Source organism: Garra rufa, chromosome 16 (assembly GCF_049309525.1).
Source record: "Garra rufa chromosome 16, GarRuf1.0, whole genome shotgun sequence".
Taxonomy (NCBI): Eukaryota; Metazoa; Chordata; class Actinopteri; order Cypriniformes; family Cyprinidae; genus Garra; species Garra rufa.
This window is the reverse complement of record NC_133376.1, coordinates 17,314,988-17,331,120: the sequence shown is the minus strand read 5'-3', so window position 1 is coordinate 17,331,120 and position 16,133 is coordinate 17,314,988. Positions and strand designations below refer to the sequence as shown.

At 35.8% G+C, this 16,133-nt stretch overlaps 1 protein-coding gene across 1 annotated transcript in view; it reads right to left on the bottom strand.

Annotated features, from left to right (window-relative positions):
• gfra3 (GDNF family receptor alpha 3) overlaps positions 1-16,133 on the bottom strand; it is a 40,375-nt gene that overhangs the window by 2,142 nt on the left and 22,100 nt on the right. The window contains exons 3-7 of the mRNA XM_073820201.1: positions 14,721-14,813; positions 13,894-14,242; positions 9,985-10,094; positions 9,437-9,571; positions 6,370-6,500 (exon numbers count right to left, since the gene is read on the bottom strand). Coding sequence (XP_073676302.1) covers positions 6,370-6,500; positions 9,437-9,571; positions 9,985-10,094; positions 13,894-14,242; positions 14,721-14,813 — 818 coding nt within the window. The remainder of the gene's footprint in view (positions 1-6,369; positions 6,501-9,436; positions 9,572-9,984; positions 10,095-13,893; positions 14,243-14,720; positions 14,814-16,133) is intronic.

Here is a 16,133-nt window from a genome sequence, read left to right as displayed (position 1 = left end):
AAGGTAAAAATAACTTCCTTGTTTACAACCCGTATTTTCGTCTCTTTCAATATAAAAGTCTTTACTGCTGACTCACTCAAAAAACAGTCCCTTGTCGCCATCTAATGGTGGAATAATGTAACTAAAATCACCATCACGAACACACACACACTGTTTTCTAATACTAAATACTATTAATAATAATAATAATAATATTTAATAAAAAACATCCATCATAAAACTTGCTAGGCAATTCAGTCAAAAGTACAAAGGTAGAACTCTGATATACAGCATTAACGTTAGATAAAATATAACATGATGAGATTTTGCCCTTAGCCAAAACTATTTGCTCTGGAACAAATAATAGATTAATGAGACTGCCCATTAGATTTACCCAAAATAAATTATATCTTATGTTTAACATGAGATATCAGAGCCAGCGGCAAATTCCAGAAGAGCTGGCTGAGGGTAAGGCTGCTCTCAGCGGGTTCATGAGCGCTAACCGGCCACTGACGCCCTGAAGCTCACAAATCTTCGAAAACGTTGACGCATATTTTCAAATAGACAATATCTTTATTATCAAGTCGCATATTTGAAGTCTGAACAAGTGCATTCTCACCTAAACAACTCTTAAAACTGCATTCTGTGACACAAAAACAGTATTATTTATAAAATTATAGCAGATTTGGGTGTCCACCATGACACTCGCTCTGAGAAATACCACAAGTAGAGTGATGCAATCCAAATGCTAATAAATATTTTTAAAAAAGTCATCATTTAAGAAGTTACTTTGATCTGACGCAGAAAAGTTTAAGAGCGTGGAGAGATTTGACTGTTATTTCAAATATAAAAGTCTTTCAAATATACATATGAGCAATATCACACGAGTAGACTTGAGATATGGCTGTATATCGACACGGTTGTGATTCGCCGTAGGCACGAGGCCGCAAGCCGAGTGCCGTAGGTAATCACAGAGTGCCGATATACAGCCATATCTCAAGTCTACTCGTGTGATATTGCGTTTATACAACAGTTCGACGGCACGAGTGTGTAAATACATAAACAAAATAGCAACGGGGTGTCTTTAAAAGCCCTCTTTTGTGCGAACTATTCCTTCCGCCACGAATTCAATTCAAAGTTTGACGGTTGATCAGCTGAGCATAAGCTTCTCGTTACTAGTTCCAAAACGTCACTTTAGAACTAGTAACGAAGGAATGTTGAGTTGCTTCATTGAAAGCCTATTGTGTTACTGCATTAAAACCTCACTGTATCATGTTTAAGTATTATCACAGAGAGATGGACCGAGCGAGTCATTAACGTACCTGCATCTGATAGAGCATTCATTATTCATATTCATGATGATATGACTTTAGTTTGAATGTTTACTGATGAAAGCGTTAATATCCGTTCATCTGTTATGGGTGATTTTGCTGCTCAGTGCATTTATTCGCTGTAGCAAGCTGTTGTTGAAGCTAAAAAATAACTTCCGCTTAACTTCAGTTTAAAAGTCCCAAAGTCACTATTAACTGCTCACTCATAACACGGTCTCTTGACGCCATCTAAAGGATGTAACGTTAACTAAAATCACCATCACGAATACACTCACGTTACTCAAACCTAAGTACTATTATTAAATACATTATTTAAAATATAATTTATATACATTTTTATTTATTGAGTAATAATATTTAATAAACAACAACAACAAAAACAGACATCAAAAAGTTGCTAGGCAATTCAGTCAAGAGTAAAGGCAGCATTCAGCATTGTATTTACATAAACATGCTACATGAACTATCTTCTTCTCTGGAACAAATAATAGATTATTGAGATCAAAGACTGCCTGTTAGATTTACCCACAATGAATTACATGTCATGTGTAACCACTACAGAGACATCATAGCCAGCGGTAAATTCCTGAAGATCTGGCCGTGGTGAGAGCGCTCTTGAGCGGATTGATGAGTGCAGAACGCCCCTGACGTTATGGGTCTCGCACGTCCGAAAACGATGAAGCAAATTTTCAAACAGATGTTATCTTTATTAACAAACTCCATTTTTGAACTATAAACAAGTACATTCTCGCCTGAAAACCTCTTAAAACTACATTCCGTGACACAAAAAGAGTAATATTTATAAAATGATACGGGATTTGGACGTCCGCCATGTAACTCAGAAAAAAACGGTCCTGGCTAGAACACGCGGAGTGATACAAAATTGTGAAAGGGCGTTCCTGTAGCGATACCAGTAGAATATCTCACAGTTCTCAACCAATCAGATTTGAGAACCAGAACGAACTGTTGTATAAATTTCAAATATAAGTCATTTGCCGTGTTTCATAGAAGTTGGTGGGCACTGTTCTTTTGGCACGATTTACTTCTTTCTGTTCTCTGATTGGTGAGATTTGTTCACAGAATCATGGGAAATGTAGTTTCTCACCAGTAAGTCTGTTGTTAAATAGCCTTTTAAAATATAAGTTGAAATAATGTGAGCTGATGTCTTTAACAAAAACATATACCATCGATTAACTTCGTAGCTCACAGTTTAACTGTTGCCCTCTATGGTGTGAGTTGTGGGTAGAGCTATTTGTGGTCCAACCAATGGCAGCTGGACAGAAAAAAAATATATAATATATATAAAAATAACAATTTAATATATATAATGTGGTTAAATGAATGGTGATATGAGCAATGAACCATATAAGGAATAAAGGAATCACCTGAGAATTACAGTTTTAGAAAAGTAGGAGCAATACGGTGGTGAGCGTTTTTCAGGGAGAGGGACGGAGAGAGATTGTGAGGGAGAGGGATTAGGAATGAACGATAAAAGAAGGAGAAAGAGAAAAGGAGAGTTAGCTAGAGAGACAGACAGATGGGTACGAATACATTAATATTAATGAAGTTTGACTGATGCACCGCTGCTTGCAAACACCTTTAGCTAATCCGTTCAGAGAGAGAGAAAGACAGGCCAAGAAAGTGAGAAGCACATCAAGAGAGACAGATCAGGAAAGACAGGGACATTTGGAGAGGAGAGATTTGCTGGAGAACACAAGTGAGAGAGAGAGAGTCTAGGAAAGAAATAAATGACAGCAGAAACTGAATTGAATCCTTTTTGTCTGCAGGCCCAGATTATCTCTAAGCTGAATGCTGTGGTCTGTGTGTTCTGAGAACAGAGGATGTGAACGCGGTCCAAAGCGAGGACACGCGAACACAAAGACACACAGATCAGAGCGCCGTTTCTTGATAAGGTCTGTACGCCTATGGACGCCAAGGGATTATTTGCTTCTCTTTTATGTGGGCAGCAAATATACAATCCATTTTACAATACGTAGTCAAGTAAGTGGCGCTATCACGAACGGTGTCATTCCCCGAAGCGCTAAATGCTGATCGCCTATCAAGAAATTACTTTAGCTGGATATTATGCTACCGCTAATGCTAATAACATGGCCAGGGGGTCAGGCTTTAGCCAGTTAGCTTTAGTACTACACCATTATGCTGTCAAAAAGCAAGGACATCCATTCAAAAACATTTTTGCAAGAAATTTGCAAAATAAAAGATGCTTCACCATTGACTGATGTTATTGCATGCTCTAGTAGCCTATTTGTCTGCTCTGGCATAGATATTGTGCTAGATATTTTGCTTTGTCTATCAAGAAATGCTTTTGGCAAAGATATTACCCAAATGTTAGTATTATTAGCAGTCTGGTAATTTGATTTTTACATCGTTAAATTACTTTATTTATGTATTTAGTTTTTAAATTACACTAAATAAAGTTGCATTTATTTATTTCTTAGGGGTTCAAGTGTGTAGCGCTGAAACCCTATTGTAGTTGTTTGAATGGTCATGGATCAGCGATCTCCGTGTAAAACGCAGTAAGTCATAGTGACTTGAAACTTGAAGGGATGGTAGTACTCACACAGCCTACAGCGTAAACAAGGCTCGCCCCCAATCAGCCTGACGGGGGTGCTACAACGATCAAAAGTACAAAATCACTCATAACTCGCAGGTTTAAGTGTCTTTTGCCATTGGAATCAAAGTCCTTTATGAGCCTGGCGAATTTTTTTGGGTGTTTTGTATTTAAAAAAAAAACAAAAAACTACTCCTGTGAACTAGGTTTTTCACCCGATTGGAACCAAAGGCTGTAAACGATTGTACGATACGATAGAACTTATTATTCTGGACAACTTTGCCTCTAGAACCATTGTTGTCAATCAAATCGTTAATTAAATATTCACAATTATGTTAAAAACCTACTTTTGCGAACTAGTCCTAGGTTTTTTCTCTCAATCTCGATCAAACTTGATCATTGGATTCTTTAGGTCAATAATTATCAAAAAAAAAATTGTCATTTGGGTAGCTATAACGGGGTCATTTAGAAAAGGGGCATGTCCAAGTGCATGTAAACACCTATATCTCCAAAACAAACTACATGGGTATATGCATCATGTGACTCTAAACCAGTTTCATAGAGATCGGACCATAGGTGGTGCTATAACAATTAAAAAGGTGTCAAAAACATATTTCTATTGTAAAAGACATCAAATTGCAATGAAATGTACCCCTGCTGTCAATCAAACTCTTGTAAATATTTGAGATTATTAAAAAATATATAGTTTTGCAAACAAGTCCTGGGTTTTAAACTCAAAATCAATAAAATCACTACATTACAATTCTTTAGACTCTCTAGGTCAATAATTATCAAAAAATGTTGAACATTTTTTTTATTTGGACAGCTATAATGGGGTAAATTTAAAATATGGCCTTGATATAGTGTATCCAAAACCCTATAAATCCTAAAAGAAAGCTCAAAACTTCATGAAAGGTGAGCACATATCATTGTAGACAAGCATGCAAAATTGATGGGGCTTAACCACTAGCAGCAGAGTAATTGGCTCATTCTAGTCACTAATATAGCTCACTATGATAACAATTATGTCACATTATGATCACAGTGAGACCTGAAAATTGCATTATATAGAGAAGACTTGCAGTAAGCATTTTTTTACCTATCATTTACTTTAAATCTCTATATCTACAACAGAATGTGTTTGCATGTGTGTGTGTGTACGTATGCTTACTTTGTATTAAGTATTATACTTAAGCCCTTTCATTTCAGGTCGAATATGTGTGTTGCAATATTCTTCATCATGGATATGTTGTAATGTCAGTCCAAGACCATAACAACTTAGATGCAATTAAGGCCTTCAAGTGCTTGAACCCCCGGTAATCGCTGCTTGCAGCTATATTTTATTTTTTGATTAGTTGGTGGGTAAGTTGGGGCGGTCATCATGACTTTGCAAATACTATGCTAATGCTAATAACTTTTCATTAAAAACTGTTACAAGAAATTGTGGCTCAGGCTTTGCAAAGTATGTGGTCACTTTCAGATACAGCATAAAACCAAGGCAACCACAAGATTGAGGACAAATTAAAGATCTAATTCAGTGACGGTGCCTACTAAGTCTCATTGAGTCATTTAAAGTTTGGCGGCCGGCCATAATGAAAGAAAAATAAAGCTGACACCCTCATTCCAAAGCACAATATAATCTGACTAAAGGGAAGAGCAAATCGATATAGATTTAATTCCTTGCCATGATTGTGTTCTTGAGGGCCTGTGGCTTGTGTGATTATTTCTGATTGAATTGAGGGTGGCAGTTCAGGCAGTTTGATTCCGACCCCACACTGATCCCTTTAGGTACATGTGGCATTTGTTTACCATCCTTGTGTATGGATGAAAACCAAGTGAACACATCTGTGAAATTACCATTTCAAAATAAGATAAAGACCAAATGGAACATTTTAACAAGGTCATGTGAGTAGGGGTTAGAGGTTGGACCTTTAATTCAAAGCATCATGACCTATTGATCTAAGGTCTCTTTTAAAGATGCTAAAGAGACACAATACAAAAACTCGCATTCGCTACTCTTGTTCCCAAATATATGCGCCACAATTAAATCAATAGAGTAAATTAACAAGGAACATTTGGAAGCATCCCACGACATACACAGGAAACCAAATTAAATGCAGAAGGTGGGTTTCTGAACAAGCGTTTTTGTGCTTGCTGTAGCAGCTACAAGGCGACGGCGTGTGACCGTGTGTTTCTGCAGTGACACGATCAGCCGCGCATAAACATTTCAGTTCGCTTCTCGGATCCATCAGTATGCTCAAAGCGCAAGTACTGCGGGTTTGTTGGGCCCGTTGTTTTGCAAATCTCATGTATCAAAGGGCAGAAATAACCACAAAGCAAGACAAGAATGAGAATCAGGTTTATCATGATTATATGGAGCTCTAACATGGGGGCGGAGCTTCATAAACAGTTCTTCTTGTGTGAATTATATTAAGGTAGCATTGAGACTGGTGGAGTTTGATTCTATGGTGGTTGTTGACTACTCACTGCATTGGGTTCAGGCAGCAGGTTGATGTTCAGATCATCACGCTGGACCTGAGGTGAGGGGCGAGGCGGAGGAAGAGGCGTGCCTTCTACTGGACGAGGGGTGGAGCTTCCCATGTTATCAATGGCGTTACCTGTTGGGAAAAGAGACCGGGTGAGTTTCTGACTTTGTTTACTTTGTGTCCTTTTTGGAAAATAAGAAAGGGTAACTACCTAAAGTATAAAACATTTTAAAACCATTTATAAATCATGAAATGTAAAAAAATGAGAGTTTTGTGGGTTTTAGTTCATGTCTATTATGCTTGTCTATTCCAAATAGTTGACAAAATGTACTTTAAAGGGTTAGTTCATCCAAAAATTAAAAATCTGTCATTAATTACTCATCCTCATGTTGTTCCAAACCTGTAAGACCTTTGTTCATCTTTGTAATACAAATTAAGATATTTTTAATGAAATCTGAGAGCTTTCTGACATGTTCAAGCCCCAGAAAGATTGTAAGGACATTGCTAAAATAGTATATGTGACATCAGTGGTTCAACCAACCTGATCTCACGGTAATATTTGGCAAGGTGGCTAATTCGTACAAATTCATATGATTTGTGAAAAAAACATACGTATTTTACGGGATGGCAAATTTGTAGGAAATCGTACGAAGGACACCTAGCCAAGACCCTAAAATTAACCATCACAGAATTCGTACAAAACCATACGAGTGAGGTCATGCGAATTAGCCACCTCATAAAATATGTGTGAATTGCTCATAAAAGAGTGTTGTTTCAACCGTAATGTAAAACTCTTTAAAAATAAAGGTTCTTTATTGGCATTGATGGTTCTATGAAGAACCTTAAACATCCATGGAACCTTTCAAATGCAAAAAAAGTCAAGAAAGATTCTTTAGATTTTTAAATGATCTTCAAAATGGTTCTTTTAAGAACTTTTTAATTAAAGGTTTTTGGGGAACCAAAAATGGTTCTTCTATGGCATTACTGCAAAAAACCCTTTTGAAACCTTTATTTTTATGAGTGTATAAAGCTACGAGAAAACTTTTTGTGCCTAAAAGAAAACAAAAATAAGGACTTTGTGGTACTCTTGTGAACTCACTTTGAAGAATGACACGGAAAAGAAGAAATTGTTTAATAATGTTTTTTTTATATATATGTGCACAAAAAGTATTTTTGTAGCTTCAAAAAATTACGGTTGAACCGCTGATGTCACATATACTATTCTACCTGAACTTTTTTGCAAATAGAGGTGGTAAAACAGCGAGCGCTTGTAATTGTTCTCATACACAGTTATGATAACAGCTACATATGTTTTGCTTTCTGGACATAACAAGCTTGCTTGGTAGCTCAGCCGGAACAGAATTTGACTTTCACTGTGTCCTAACTACACGCAACGTAACGGCGCAACACGATAAGTATCTTTTTCATGTTAATCTGAGTTTTTGTCCTAACTAGCCAAAATTTCTATTTTTAGAAACGTTTTCTATTTCCACAAAGTCGCGGCTGGAACAACAACATATAAACTATATGACAGTGATAATCTCAGGTAATGATTATGTGCTTTATTCAGAGTTGAAATTGAATATAGTTTTGCGTGACCTTATAGCCATACTGAAAGCAACAACAGATAGTTAGCCTCAGATTTTTTAAATAAACTAAAGCAAAGATGTGTATTAAAAATGCGAACTCATTGCGAACCAACAAGAACTATATTCTATAACAAGATGTTATCAGTCACTCGGTATGTACATTTAATAATCTTTTTCCTTTTTTTTTTTGAAGATTTGATATTTATGAATTTGATTATAAACATATACATTCTGGCGTAAGTGCAGTACGCTTCCAGAAAGAGCCTGTCCACACACGCTTTTGTTTGGCTATGATATTTAAGTGATTCTATTGCATTGCGGTGTTCCGTCATGTCTGGTGTAGACACCCAAATTGCTTGTCGCTAAAATCTTGTCACGTTGTGTGTAGTTAGGACACGGTGTTAGGGTGCAGAGTCCTTGGGTATGACTCCCGAGAAACACATGACTCATGAAAAAAGAGCTGAAAGATGACAAGCTAAAACGGCATGTTTGCGATTGCGCTTTTACGTCACATTCTCTTTTGTTCATACTATCGGGTAGGTTTAAGTGTAGTGCAGATGGTATGTTATTTTAAAACGTCACAGAGCATTTGAGTTATAGCGCCACTCAATGGACATTTCAAATCAGAACTGCAGTGACTCCTACAAAAACAACGTCACATAAAGCGTACCACATGTATGTTCATCTGTTCCGGAGAAAAAACGAACTCTCTTTTAGCGCCACTCAGTGGACATTTCACACTGAATATTTCACCAAACGTACATGGTGGTAAATATTTCGCATCTTGTGAAAAAGTTACCACAGGTATGTTTTCATCATGAGATCAGGTTGGGACTATTTTAGCAATGTCCTTACTACCTTTCTGGGCCGTTGCTGTTTATGCAGGGACAGAAAGCTCTCAGATTTCATCAAAAATAGCTTAATTTGTGTTCCAAAGATAAACAAAGAACTTACGGGTTTTGAATGACATGAGGGTGAGTAATTAATGACAGAACTTTCATTTTTGGGTGAACTATCCCTTTAAGTACATTTCCACATTTAACATTTACAGTCATCTGAAAAAAATGGACCAAAAATATTGATATCAATCCGCTGTGCATAGCATAGCTCAGATCATTTTGTTGAATTTGATAAGAAATGCTTCAGTTCATATTGAAATCTTGACTGCAGAGAAACAGATATCAAAGTTTAAAATCATCAGAAATTCGTTCAGAAATCATTCTAATATGCTGATTTGCTTATTATAAATGTTACTTAACTTTATAAATGTCTTTACTGTCACTTTTAATCAGTTTCATTCACCCTTGCTGAATTAGTATGAAAATAAATGCAGAGTTACAGCAGTTTCGGTAAGGAATATTTCATCGCACAAAAGAAGTGTTAAACTATTTCATAAGGGTCTGTAAGGAATAGTTCCATATTTATAATCTTTTTGGCAAACATTAAGATGATCTGTAAATGATATTCTGGGATACTCACGCAGGCAGGTGTTGCTGTTGAACATGTGCAGGATACGCAGGCAGTCCTGCCACTGATTCCCGCTGCCTTCACAATTACACCACTGCGACACCTCTGTACTGCTGTTACTCACGTAGTTTGGTGTCATGATGGTACCTGCGGAGAGAGGGAGAAAGCGGGAAAGAGGGGATGAGAGACAGCCAGAGGAAAAGATCCCATGCCAATTAGCCTGAAGCCCATCTGGGAGAATCTCCAACCAGTGTAGTCTATCCACCCCCCTCCGGTTTAATTATGTTGCCTCAGGTTGTCCTGCTAATTCAATATAAGTGGCACGCTGTGTTAAAGTAAACCCACGACATGAAGCTGAACCCAAACCGCTCTGACCAATCGTTCCCGATACCGTTTCTAGTGAACTCACTCCCTCAGGACGCAGAACGCAGAAGTGCTCGTCATTAAAAATGTAATATTATTTAAGTACAGACTGTGCAGTGACGTATCGATTTGTGCGTTTTGTACTCTTCATTAAGCTCGTGTCCATTTTTTCAAGGTCGTCTGAGGCGGTTTCTCACCGATGAGCCCAGCGTAGGCCTTGAGGCACACGGCTCCACTTTCCCGGAGACAGCCGGAGGGAGAGAGGGAAGACGGCTGACAGTTCTGCTGGAAATCAGCCAGTCTTGACCTGACAGACCAGACAAATTTGAATACGGACACAAGATGATTAGAACATAAATGTATGTCAAACTCTGACAGAGGAAATCTATAGACAGAATGCATGATCAGATGCTCAAATCTGATTTTTACTGATTTATACCATGTGCTTTTGTTCAGTGCAGTGCGTACGGTTTGAAAAGTGAGGAGGGCGCGTTATAAACCTTATCGGTGTTGTTCATGAATGTTAATTAGGTGATGTAATGTTTGGCTTATAGTCGTAACTGATTTACTGGGGGATAACCATATTAGGTTAGTTGTTTACCAGTTGCATGCACTGTCATTAGACTGCTGACGCAACTGGTTTACCGTGGCTTCTGCTTGGTCTTAAAGCCACTAGTTTTTAAAAAAAAAAAAAGGTTTACGTTGCCCCCTAGAAAAGTTTATTTGTTGGTGCTGCTGTGGGACAGTTACTTTAGTTTTATTTATATTATTATAGTATTTACAGTATTCATATTTTGAATTAGCTTTTTTTTATCTTCTTTTGTTTTTGTATATTCAGTTTAATTTTATTTAGTTTTTTATTTTTTTATATTTTTTAATTTGCTGTTCAAAAAACATATTATTATTATTATTATTATTATTATTATTATCAATATTTAAAAGAGCTGAATAATTTTTTTTCAGGATTCTTTGATGAATAGAGAGATCCAAAGATTAGCATTTATCTGAAATAAAAAGCTTTTGTAACATTACATGCTATACCCTTCAAAAGCTTGGAGTCAGTTTAATTTTTTGGGGAAAGAAATTATAGAAATTAATACTTTTATTTAGCAAGGATGCTTTTTATTGATAAAAAGTGATGATAAAAACATTTATAATATTACAAAAGATTTCTATTTCAGATAAATGCTGTTTTTCTGAACTTTCTATTTATCAAAGAAACCTGAAAAAATCTACTCAGCTATTTTTTTTAACATAATAATAATAATAAATGTTTTTGAGCAGCAAATCATAATATTAGAATGATTCCTGAAGGATCGTGTGACTGGAATAATGATGCTAAAAATTCTGCTTTGAAATCACAGAAATAAATTACATTTTAAAATACATTAAAATAAAAAACAGTTATTTTAAATAGTAATAATGTTTTTAGAATTGTACTGTTTTTGCTGTACTTTGAATCAAATAAATGCAGGCTTGGTGAGAAGAGACTTAAAAAACCATTAAAAATCTTACTATTCAAAAACTTTTGACTGGTAGTTTATTTCATTTCAGATAGTAGCAAAAGCTTTTTCTTTTAGTTTTAGCGTTTCATCTAATATTTGAATTTTATTTAAGCTTTATTTCAATATATTGATTTTCTAGTTTTTCTAATTACTACTGATTTAGTAGTTTCATAAATCATTAGATTTTTTTATTTCTTATGCTATTTTTAAACATGATTATTTTGAATATCTAACACTATTTTGTAATATTCATTTTGTAATTTACCATCTAATTTTTAATGACTTGCTGCCTCTACTGAGAAAACACCGTAGACTAAACAAAATGTGTCCATGCTGAAGGATAGTTTGCATTCTCTAAACATTTCTCATTTTTATCCCTGTTTAAATACACCGTGTGTCTAATGGTATAATATGCGACCTGTTGTCCTTTCTTCCATCCAGCTCAGCATGTTCTGTGCTATTAATGATGCTTAGATAAGCATTACTGCCAGAGACATCTGTTTCTAGAGGAAGATAAAAGGCAAGTCTTGTATTTCAAGAAGAAAGGTGGAAATGATCATGCTGTGCTGTTATCAAAGCCGAGGATGGGTTGAATAAGGGGTAAAACATCTGACGAGAATGTAATATGTCACAATCAGTTACACAAATTGGTTCTTTCAAACAGTTCATTTCAAAGAACCGATTTAAAATATTGATTCAGCAGATCTTTACATCCTTTTTTAATAAGGTTGTCATGTGTCCCAATTTAGTTTGTTGCAACCAAGAGCTATGAACTTTCATTTTTTAATAATATTTGTATTTTATTATTTTATGTTTCCATTTATTTATTTATTATTTATTCTTAAATGGTTTTAAAATGTGTCTTTAATCTTTATTTCTATGTAAATCCTAAAATACATTTACATCAGTTGACTGAAAACTGTCACGTTTTGCACATTTTATAAAATACAATTAGTTTAAGTCAAAAGTTTACATACATCTTGCAGAATCTGCAAAATGTTAACTATTTTAAAATAGGAGGGATCATAAAAAAACATGTTATTTTTTATTCAGTACTGACCTGAATAAGATATTTCACATAAAAGATGTTTACAAATAGTCCACCAGAGAAAATAATAGAATTTATAAAAATGACCTTTTTCAAAAGTTTACATTCGCTTTATTCTTAATACTGTGTTGTTACCTGAATGATTCACAGCTGTTTTTTTTTTTTGTGTTTTGTTTTGTTTTTTTAATGTGATAGTTATTCATGAGTCCCTTGTTTGTCCTTAACTGTTGAACTGTCTGCTGTTCTCCAGAAAAATCCTTCAGGTCCCACAAATTCTTTGGTTTTTCAGCATTTTTGTGTATTTGAACCCTTTCCAACATTGACTGCATGATTTTGAGATCCATCTTTTCACACTGAGGACAACTGAGGGACTCATATGCAGCTATTACAGAAGGTTCAAACGCTCAGGAAGAAACATGATGCATTAAGAGCTGGGGGTGAAAACTTTTGAATTTGAAGATCAGGGTAAATTTAACTTATTTTGTCTTCTGGGAAACATGTAAGTATCTTCTGTAGCTTCTGAAGGACAGTACTAAATGAAAAAAATACGATATTTAGGCAAAATAAGAAAAATCTTCATTCTGTTCAAAAGTTTTCACACCCAGCACTTAATGCATTGTGTTTCCTTCTGAAGTGTCAGTGAAAATTTGTACCTTCTGTAATAGTTGCATATGAGTCCCTCAGTTGTCCTCTGTATGAAAAGATGGATCTCAAAATCATACAGTCGTTGTTGGAAAGGGTTCAAATACACAAAAATGCAGAAAAACCAAAGAATTTGTGAGACCTGAAGGATTTTTCTGAAGAAGAGCAGGCAGTTTAACTGTTCAGGACAAACAAGGGACTCATGAACAACTATCACTAAACAAAAAAAGCACAGCTGTAGATCATTCAGGTAACAACACAGAATTGAGAATCAAGCGTATGAAAACTTTTGAACGGGTCATTTTTATAAATTCAACTATTATTTTCTCTTGTGGACTATATGTAAACGTCTTTTATGTTAAATATCTTATTCAGGCCGGTACTAAATAAAAAATAACATGCATTTTGTATGATCCCTCTTATTTTGGTAAAATAATTAACATTTTTGGCAGATTCTGCAAGGTGTATGTAAACTTTTGACTTCAACTGTGCATACATATAATTTCTTACTTATTATTTTTATTTCATTTATTTTTTACTTTTTTTTTCCATTAAGTCTACATTTATTTGATTTAAAACATAGTATTGTGAAATATTATTACGATTTACAATAAATTGATTATATATTATAAAATTATAAAAGGTATTCCTGTAATAGCAAACCTGAATTTTCAGCATGCACGTCTTAAATGTCACATGATCCTTCAGAAATCATTCTAATATGCTTATTTGTTTGTTTTTTTATTATCAATGTTTAAAATTGTTTGTGTGTGTTGGTCTTTGATAAATATAGAGAGTATCTTTTAAAGAATAGAAAAGTTATCATCAAAGGCAAAGGCGGATTCACAAATGACTGATTAACAAATCAGATATTTTTACTCTGTCCAACTGCTAACAGATGCATATCTCACCTGCACAGGTTGTCTTTGAGGCAGTAACTCTCCAGATTGAGGCAGTTGGGTTGTCCGTCTCGCTCTTCATAGGAACAGGAGGGCACAATGGTTTTTCTCCTTCTCTCTCCGCACAGAGTATCCGAACAAGGACAAAATAAGACACCGAAGCTGTACTCCTCTGGAACACGCTCCAGAAACCTCCGCAGGGCCCGGTGACATTTATGCCGGTTACAGTGGTTCGTGCCAGGTATGATCTTAGTGCAAGCTAACGCGTACTCAGAGCGCAGGGAACCGCACTTCTCGTACAACCCACAGTCCTGAGCTGCTTTCAGACACTGGTTCTGATCCGCCAGAGGAAGAGAGGACACTGGAAAAGAGGAAGACACTTTCAGTTAAGTTTCCAAATGCTGTATAAAGCACTATTGTGATGTTTTTATCAGCTGTTCAAACTCTCATTCACTACAGAAGATCCATTGGTGAGCAAGTTACGTATTGCTGAATTTCTCCAAATCTGTTGTGATGAAGAAACAAACTCATACATCTTGGATGGCCTGAGGGTGAGTACATTGTCAGGAAATTTTCATTTTTAAATGAGCTATTCCTTTAATTTAGCATCTTTGTAATTATTTGTGGAAGTTACTAGCAAACTCTGAGGTAAAAATTGTTCCAAAGTAAACCCTACACCACTTTTTTTCAGTGTAGAAGTACAACTGCAAGACAAGGGAAACATATTAAGCACAAACATACAAACATACAGCGCTACACTGGCGTACATCATCACAGTGCATTCAGCTGTGGAGGAAAACACATTTTATTTGGTCGTATCACTGATGTGGCTGCAGTACCTGAAACTATTGAGGCTAGTTTTGATGTTTCGCTATTTCTCACAAGTTCCAGTTCAATGTCTTCATATGGGGACGTCTCAATGTCATCATAACCTGCAATACAAACACACACACATAACCGTAAGACACCAGATTGTTTGAGACTAATTAAGCTCACCAAACTGCACCATTACCTTATCATTACGCCTAATTAACAGCATCGTGTATTATCAAATTTCATGTGGTATTTCTTTAATTCTGATGCACAGTCTTACAGATTTTAATAAGAGGGTTGTGTTTGTGATATAGGCATTGGGTGAACTGTCAGTCCACAGATTGAGAGGTCAGGATCAAGGCACAAGTTAAAATAGAGACCAGTCTATTTGTATCACACAACCCTGGGGACACCGCATGCCACGATGAGTGAGTATGAAACCACACACACCAACACACACAAACACACAAGCTTGTACAGTATGTTTTCTCTTGAAAATTTTAAGTATTAAAGAGATGGTTCACCCTAAAATTTAAATTCTGTTATTAATTGCTCACCCTCATGTTGTTCCAAACCTGTAAGCCCTTCATTCATCTTTAGAACACAAATTACAACATTTTTGATGAAATCGGAGAGCTTTTTGACCCTAAAAATATTTAATCTAATTACATGACGTGTTGATTGATTAATCGAATTAATCGCAAATTACCTTTGGCTGTTAAAAAACCCCCAAAAGATTATTTAAAGCTATTTTTGTGTTAAATGAGAAAGTATTAAGAAGACATTACAAATAGTAGCTTTAGAAAGAAACATTTTATTTGATTCAACATGAAAGCTATTACACATAAACGTTTAGGCTACAATGGCTATACATAAATGGAACATAAAAGAAGATAATGAGAGAAACATCTCTAATCTCAGTTTGTTATTTTTTCTTTTATGCAATGAGTCGCAGGTTACCAAAACAGCTTTGTTACCAACCTTGTTCAAAATACCTTTTTTATGTTCCACAAAAGAAAGTAAGTCATTTAGGATTGAGTAAATTATGACATAATTTACTAGCCTAGAAATCTAGACGCACCCTAGCGGCAGCAAAAATTATTTTGCAGCCAGGTGGGTCTAGACACTCTCAATAGACCTTCTAGCTGCAAAAACCCAAATTGGGTCAGGCCAATCACAACGCGTATAGAGTAGGCGGGGCGGGCTTAACATATGACGACAGAGTTGCGACGGCTGCCACTTGAAAAACAAAGAATGGCGGCTGCAGCTGTCGAACAGCGGTCTTTCGAATCGGCTTTGGCCGCGACTCTGGAGGACTTGGAGTTAAGTTTTTCTTTAAGAAACGAGCAAAGAACGGCACTTAAGTCATTTTTAAAAAAGGAAGATGTGTTTGGAGTTTTGCCGACTGGATACGGAAAAAGCTTAATATACCAATTACT